Source organism: Vicia villosa, linkage group LG5 (assembly GCF_029867415.1).
Source record: "Vicia villosa cultivar HV-30 ecotype Madison, WI linkage group LG5, Vvil1.0, whole genome shotgun sequence".
Classification (NCBI taxonomy): Eukaryota; Viridiplantae; Streptophyta; class Magnoliopsida; order Fabales; family Fabaceae; genus Vicia; species Vicia villosa.
The window spans coordinates 113,328,521-113,336,611 of NC_081184.1; the positions used below are offsets into that span (position 1 = coordinate 113,328,521).

Here is an 8,091-nt window from a genome sequence, read left to right on the forward strand (position 1 = left end):
TCAAGTCCACAATCCACTTAGTTCCTTCTCGACATTCGTCCAATCACGATACAACTAGGATTTTAAACACACTCATCAACAACTAAATCACATTCTATTCCATGTCAAATTAGTTGGTTGAAATTAACGAAAAGAAGAATTAGTATGAACAAAAAACTTTAAAAGAATTTTTTTAAAAAAGAAAAATTGAAAGAGTAAAAACGAAGATTAGAAAATTTTATAATCTATGTATAAATACTCAATTTCTTTAAGAAATAAATTAGAATATTTAATTAAATCGAGTCAGTCACCTCAAGATCGCAGTTGTGGGAGCCAATTATCACTAACCAATTAATTTTATTTTTTAAAAATAAAACTATTGCTTTTAATTAACCTATTTAACTCTAAAAAAAAAATTGAAAACATTAAAAGTATTATGTCTGTCTTTTACTTGTCTGCCGAGTAATAATTACATTTGGTACAGATTTAAGACAAGAATTTACTTCTAATATTAGTTCAGTTTCATCTTTTCTTGCTGACTTATCAACACTCTTTATAGCTCAATACACTTCAACTTCGGTCCTTATCTTCCAAGTTTCAACTTCCAACTTTTTCTTCTTTCTTTCTTTTCACACACCAACAATTCTCAATTCAATTTCCCCATTTTTATTTTCCCTTCACAATAATCAAACGAATCATTGATTGATTACACCTCTATCAACACTCGACACACATTTTCTTCTCTCCTCAATTTCCCAACCCTAGATTCTCTCCCTTTCTCTCACTTCACCCATTTTCGATCGTCGATTCCCGAAATTCGCGCAAGTTTTCTTTCCTTTTTTTTTCTAAAAATGGACTCCGAGGATGATATGCACGATGCCAACGACATGGAGTCCCTCGACGATGATGATTTTTACAGCGGTGACACCGATGATGCTGCCTTGGACTATTACAGCGACTACGATGATGACGCCGGTGATTACTTCGACGATGCCGATAAGATTGAGTCTCGTCGCCCTGAGGTATTCGATTCTATGAAAACGACGAAGTTTTGATTTAGGAACGTGTTTTCTGAAACCAAACAGAACCTTGTTTTTTTTTGTTATCTTAAAAAATTGCTTTAGTGATTAGTGTTTGTCGGATATGCTTTATTGCAGTAAATTGGTCTCCATGGTTAGATTATGTCTTTTTATTATTATTGTTGTTTGTTTGTTTGTTTTTTCGTTGGTTTTGAATGGATTGGATGTGAGTTCTAGAATATTAAGGTTGTACATTTGTTTCTGCAATCATATACCTGTTTTATTGTGACTGATTAGTCTGGTTGTGGTTGGTTTTCAGCAAAATTTTACAATCTTGAAGGATTCTGATATCCATGTAAGACAGGAAGATGACATTAGTAGAGTTGCAGCTGTTCTTTCTGTGTCAAGAGTTTTTGCTAGCATACTACTGCGTCACTACAATTGGTGAGTGCGGTTAAACCTGTGTTATATATGCATGATGCGTGAGAATTTTGCTGCTTAATGTATATTTGTGTAAGAGATGAGTAGTTGCTGCTTATTGTATACTTGTTTGAGAGATTAATTGGTGTTTCAGGAGCGTTAGTAAAGTGCATGATGCATGGTTTGCTGATGAAGAGCGAGTTCGAAAAGCGGTTGGGTTGTTGGAAAAGCCAGCTGTGCAGAATCGTAATGCTAGAGAGGTGAGATTAGGATGGCTGGGTTTTAAAACTGTTTGATAATATGTTGCTGGATTTTGTTTTCTCCTGCGAGGCTGGATTTCTTTATAACTTTTGGTGTTTGTTTCTTTTGTGGCCAGCTTACATGTGGCATCTGTTTTGAAAACTATCCTTGTTCTGGTATTGGAATGGCTTGTTGTGGTCATCCATACTGCTACTCTTGCTGGGAAGGTGTGTCTCGTATTCTATTCTCCTCTTCTTTTGTTAACTCAGATCATATTTGCGCATTGAGCTGAATATATGGCTTTTTTGTTATTTTGGGTGATAGAATATGCAATTTGGTGCAAGTTTCTTTCCTCTACCCATCTATAGTTCTTTTTGGTAATTATAGCTTTGTTGACTTGCTTTTGTCAGTTTAGCTTTGCTGACTTTCTTTTGTAAGGTTCTTTCGTTTAATTATTTAGATGTTATAATTATTGTCTAGTTCCTTTCCTTCCTTCCTTCAGGTTTTTCTTCTACTTTATTCTTTCAAATCACGTTGTCTTTTTCGGCATGCTAGGATATATCAGCACGTCCATTAATGATGGCCCTGGATGTTTGATGTTGAGATGTCCCGAACCCACCTGTGGGGCTGCTATTGGTCAAGATATGATTGATTTATTAGCATGTGATGAAGATAAACAAAAGTACAACCGTTACCTTCTTAGATCTTATATTGAAGACAATAAAAAGGTATGCAATTATGCATCAAATATGAATTATGATCTGCTAATTCAAATCCATGTGACTATATGTTCTGCATGTTTTGTTTTCATCATGGATTCATATTTCTTTACATATTAAATCATTTAATCATTTGGACACGTTCATATTAAATCAATTATTCATTTGGACATGTTCATTATATCCTGGCCAAATCTAAACTAGTAAACTGAAATATAAATCCCAAAATTATGTGATTAATAACATTTGCTACTTTTCTAAATCAAGATCAGTATTTATATCTCTACTCTATGGTTGTTGTAATAATCTTATGTTTTTTACTTCTTTTGTTTTGTCTAGTCAAAGTGGTGTCCTGCTCCTGGCTGTGAATATGCAGTTACTTATGATGCTGGAGGTGGAAATTATGATGTCTCTTGCCTCTGTTCGTATAGCTTTTGCTGGAATGTAAGTTATGCCGGGATTGTTTCTAATTATTACAGTATTAGGTTTTATAATCTCGTTTGTTCTTCTGACTGATGTGACTGAATCTACAGTGCACCGAGGAGGCTCATCGTCCAGTAGACTGTGGCACGGTGGTAAAGTGGATTTTGAAAAACAGTGCAGAGTCTGAAAACATGAACTGGTACAGATTTCTAAGAGCTTTGCTCATACAGATTTCTTTTAGTAGAAAGATAGAGTAATGGTGCATTTTGTATCTTTTAAATGAATCTTTAAATGGAGAGGATTTGAAGGGTGAAAAACTACCCACATTTTCATGCTTAAATTAAATTGGCGTTGGTTAAAGTGGGTGAGTTTTCACTTCACGTATAAGAATTTAAGGAATGAAACGGATAAGAGTGATGCCCAGCCCTTAATGTTTGAACTTTCTTATTTTACCCGAATGATAATCCATGAACTATTAGGATTCTACATTCTCTTTAGTTTTTCTGCATTTCTCTAAGCAAGTCATAAATAAGTTGTGCTTTTTTTTTTATAGTTGTGATTTGAGAACCTGAGTTGACTGTTAGTTAATGACTTGCAGGATACTTGCTAACTCAAAGCCATGTCCAAAGTGCAAGCGGCCAATTGAAAAAAATCAAGGGTGCATGCACATCACGTGCACTCCACCCTGTAAATTCGAATTTTGCTGGTATGAATTTTCTTTTTTTTCCCTACCATGTTTTTAACTGATTTAGTTCATGAGTTTGATACACTTTATCCACATAGGCTATGCCTTGGTGCATGGTCAGATCATGGTGAAAGAACCGGCGGATTTTATGCTTGCAATCGTTATGAAGCAGCAAAGCAAGAAGGAGTGGTAAGAGACACTTACTGAACAAACTTTTATTGATTCAGGGTTCTGGCCACAATTAGCTCACTGTTCTGTCCACAGCTATTTGGATAATGATATGTTCCTTCAAACTTAATTTCTTTCATGTAGTATGATGATACTGAAAGAAGAAGAGAAATGGCGAAGAATTCATTGGAGAGATACACACATTATTATGAGCGATGGGCCAGCAACCAATCTGTAAGGATCACTCCGATACTTACTGGTTCAGTAGTTATGTCTTAGGAATTTGTCTTCTGCTATGATTTCTGAATTTTTTTCTTCAATAATTAATAGTTGGTAGGATTTTAAACATTTTGATAGCTAAATGGCTGATTTTATTATTTCGTTGCATGGTATTTTTAGTCATAATCTTATGTATTTCTTGTTCATTGGAGATTAAATTTAACAGAAAACAACAAATGTGCCTTCACACGAACAACTTGGCTTTTGTGATAGTAATGATGAGTGAGAATCCCGACGATGCTCCTCATGCAAGACACTTCTTTGATAAACAAACGGAGAGTACTCCTGTTGGCTGGGTATTCCATTGACAAATCTAAAGTACTCTTTGGTGCAGACTGCAGAGTTCTTTTTAACTTTCATATAGACTATTTAGTTTATGCGTATCCTAATGGCCTGGCCTATAGTTTTCTTTGGTCTCTCTTAGTATTTGAGTATCCTTCATCTGGTATACTCCCTTGTCCTTACTGCTGCTTCTTTAGGTCTTCTCCACGCATAGTTAAACTGCCATAGCACCTCTATTTTTTTTCTACAATTGGTGCTACCCGAACTTTCTATCTTATGACTTCATTTCTTATCATAGGTTGTCTTGTGTGATCACCCATCTGTCGCAATAGTCTTATCTCTGCAGCAAAATTTCGTTTAAACTTGATTGGTGCTTTTCTATCACACATCCCATCGTAAACATTCTTTTGTTTCAACCATACTATGTGGATTCTATCGTTAACATCTTCCTCTATTTCCATGGCATCATTTTCTATGTTGGACCCAAATTAGTTGAAACATGCAACTTGTGGTATTGTGGATGTTCTTCAATTTTTACCTTTAAGCCACAATTTGTGTCTTTTGTTTCATTTGCATTTCATAGTCTATATTACACCTACTAAGGTGAAGGTTTGTCTTCACATTTCTAACTTTCAATATATTCGTTCTCTCCACTCTCCAACCTAAACTATATACATATGCAAATAGTTATAAAGAAAACTCCCGTATATTTGATATCATAAATATCTTTATGTTATTGAATATATCCAATCTAAACTCCTTTTTTTTCCTAAAGCCATTCATAACCCCTTTCTTAGCAACCGGTCAACTTTTTTGCCTTTCAAATCGCTATCCATGTATAGGTCTTTTATAGATCCCTGATATCTTTCCATCAATTTTCGTAGTAAGTAACATCCATGCCTAATCTTCCCACATAAACTAAATTGATCTCCCTTATTCTTTTTCATTTGACTCGATACCTTCCCTCCACTCCCTTTCTTGTCATTTCTCTCTTTTATATACATTACAACCTAACCCTCTAACTAACTAAATAATTGTGTAACAACTAATTGGGTGAGGTTTCCTAACTATCAGTAGTAATGTACTTTGTCTCCATTAACATGGCCTGCTGGTATTATCTAACTACCTTGCTATTTACCATCCTCGTAAACGTGTCTCTTACCTTAGATTCTCAGATTATTTGGTAGTATGAATAATTTTGACTCCCCTCTTTAAATCTACCAGAATTCAAAGAGCACATATTTATATAATCAACATAAAGTTTAATTTTCCTTTAAATTTATATGGCACCAGAAATGAAATCAAATTAAGGAATGATATAGATATCCTAAGTAACAAAGTTATCATCAGATTTATATATTAAAATCTTCACAAATAATTGGATACTTGTTCTGCGTTAAGCAGGTGGTATTAAGTTTGATTTTCATTACTCATTCTTATTATAAATAAGAATTTGAGTTTCATCACACTGTCAAGGAACAACTCCCCCAAAAGCTTAACTTGCTACTTAAGCTATTGCGCCTGAATTAGGAATGTTAAAGCTGCTGTGTGAGTTTGTCCTTGATAAAGTTGAATGCTTGACTAATAAGGAATGTTTTGATATGCTTCATATTTTCACTATTTTAAAAATGCGTACTGACATGGAATGGAAGGCTAACCCGAAAGTTAGTGATTTCTCTCTTGATTGAGACTGATTTGTGCTTAATTCTATTTTATAAAGCTTATTCTGTGTTACTGTTGTGGATATGCATTTAACCCAAAATCTATCTAATTATCTTGAATATTCCCGTTTTAAGAATGTTTCTCACGGGCTTATATTCTTTTTTGATATAACACATGAAATATTATTTTTCTTGTCTCACAGTCAAGGCAGAAAGCTCTTGCCGATCTGCATCAGATGCAAACTGTTCATGTAAGTAGCATGTGCTCAGCCATCTCTTCGTTGTGCTTAGCCATCTGTGTTGTAGCTTGTAACTTTTGACGACTGAGATAACTTTTTTAAAATTTTAACCTGTAATTGTAATATCTATTTTTAAAGCATGTTGTGTCTTGACAAAACAAATGTTTTGACCTTTTCAGGAACATGCCATTTCTAAAATAGTAGCTTATTTTCGCTAATAAGTAGTTAGATTTTTTTGTTACCTTTTCGTATAATGTATTGTTTATTCTAGGGATGATATAGTTGTTTGTTAATCCTCATCTTTCTCTCTTTTTTTTTTCCTTCCCTTTGTGGTCACAGATTGAGAAGCTTAGTGATACACAGTGCCAACCTGAGTCACAACTTAAGTTCATTACTGAGGCTTGGTTGCAGGTAAATGATTATGTTCAGTTTCCTTTGTAAATGCGTGGGGACAGTTTCTAAGGCTGCTTTATTCATTGAACTCATTTCAAGGTGAAATAGAAGGCTTTCTAATCAGTATTTTTTGTTTTTGTTCCAGATAGTTGAGTGTAGGAGAGTGCTGAAATGGACATATGCTTATGGATACTATTTACCTGAGCACGAGCGTGCGAAAAAACCGTTCTTTGAGTACTTGCAAGGTTTAGATTTTCAACTCAAGTTTAATTAGAAATGTGTTGTGCAACTTTTTGGCGGTTTCCCCATTATTAATACTCAACTATAATTTGCTTTCAGGTGAAGCAGAATCTGGTCTAGAGAGACTTCATCAATGTGCTGAAAAAGAACTACAGCAGTTCCTCAGTGCCGAAGGCCCATCTAAAGAATTCAATGACTTCCGTACAAAGTTAGCTGGATTGACTAGGTATATATTTCTAATTTTTAAAATATATTTTGTTCTTGTTTTGTCCATATATTCTTAATTTTGATTTCCTGATATTTATATGTTTTTGTAGTGTGACTAAAAACTACTTCGAGAACTTAGTGAGGGCATTAGAGAATGGTTTAGCTGATGTGGACGGTAATGGAGCTACCTTCAGCAAAGCAACGAGCTCAAAAAATGCAGCTGGGAGCAGCAAGGGGAGAGGTGGCAGAGGAAAGGCAGCTTTGCGAACCAGCAGAACGACTGATGATAGTCACTGGAGCTGCGACCATTGTACCTCTATGAATATCAAATCTGCCACCACATGCCAGATTTGCAATCAGCGTCGATGAAAATTTGGGTTCTCTTTTAGAGCCACTTGCTGCGCTGTGGCCACTGCCTTGAAGGCTGATACGGGGCTATTACACGTTTTTTATATCATGGCTCCAATATGTGAAGAGGATGAAGGGATTACGGCATGGCATAAAGATTGCCTTCCTTGCACTCGCCGAATTTGTTGTTGTACTATTCTGTGGGTTTTTGTTACTGGCTTTTGTAACTGAATGTTGTAACATTATAGATGCTGGAGATGAACACTGATATTGGTTGTTTGTGCCCTTGTTTATTTCGGTTTGTCTGTTGGGAGCTTCTAAGAGAATCCTAGAGATATTTGTGTATATAAATAACCTCATGGTTTGGTTATATTTTTAAAGATCATGACAAGGAACGAAATGAATTGTATACCATATCATTTGTAACACCTTTTGTGAACTGTGTTGTTGCTGCCTTCACAACATGGTAGCTATTTAGTAATGTTTGCCTTTGTGTTTGAACTAAGGCTGCCTTTAGAACAATATATAGGGAGCTGTGCTATCAAAACACTTTTAAATAGGTAATTTCTTTTTCCACCCTTGTGAATCACAAATCTGAAAACTCAAAAATACCTTTCGAAATTTTCGAAGATACATCTTCGAATGTACTATGAGCTGTTTTTGCCAAAATTTGGTTCGGAGATGTGCTTGCGAATATATCTGGAGTGTGTTCGGAGATGCATCTCTGAAAAAATATCCTTGACTCATTTTTCAAGTGTATTTCAATGAGAATAATCCTTTATAAATTCA

General features: G+C 35.0%; 1 protein-coding gene across 1 annotated transcript; it reads left to right on the forward strand.

Moving 5' to 3' along the window:
• Nucleotides 1–519: 519 nt before the first annotated feature.
• Nucleotides 520–7,783, forward strand: LOC131602042 (probable E3 ubiquitin-protein ligase ARI7). Its single transcript, XM_058873990.1, has 15 exons — nucleotides 520–1,001; nucleotides 1,318–1,442; nucleotides 1,573–1,678; nucleotides 1,795–1,885; nucleotides 2,214–2,386; nucleotides 2,717–2,821; nucleotides 2,911–2,999; nucleotides 3,399–3,506; nucleotides 3,584–3,674; nucleotides 3,798–3,887; nucleotides 6,079–6,126; nucleotides 6,454–6,525; nucleotides 6,653–6,752; nucleotides 6,847–6,973; nucleotides 7,065–7,783. The coding sequence occupies exons 1-15, from the start codon at nucleotides 831–833 to the stop codon at nucleotides 7,321–7,323; spliced, it is 1,755 nt and encodes a 584-aa protein (XP_058729973.1). The 5' UTR covers nucleotides 520–830; the 3' UTR covers nucleotides 7,324–7,783.
• The last annotated feature ends 308 nt before the right edge of the window (nucleotides 7,784–8,091 follow it).

Bases quoted from the DNA above. Each gene is read 5' to 3' on its own strand.
- LOC131602042 (XM_058873990.1), top strand. From the start codon at position 831: ATGGACTCCGAGGATGATATGCACGATGCCAACGACATGGAGTCCCTC. The intron at 2,387-2,716 runs GTATGCAATTAT...TGTTTTGTCTAG, and splicing joins ATATTGAAGACAATAAAAAG to TCAAAGTGGTGTCCTGCTCC. The intron at 6,753-6,846 runs GTTTAGATTTTC...ATTTGCTTTCAG, and splicing joins GTTCTTTGAGTACTTGCAAG to GTGAAGCAGAATCTGGTCTA.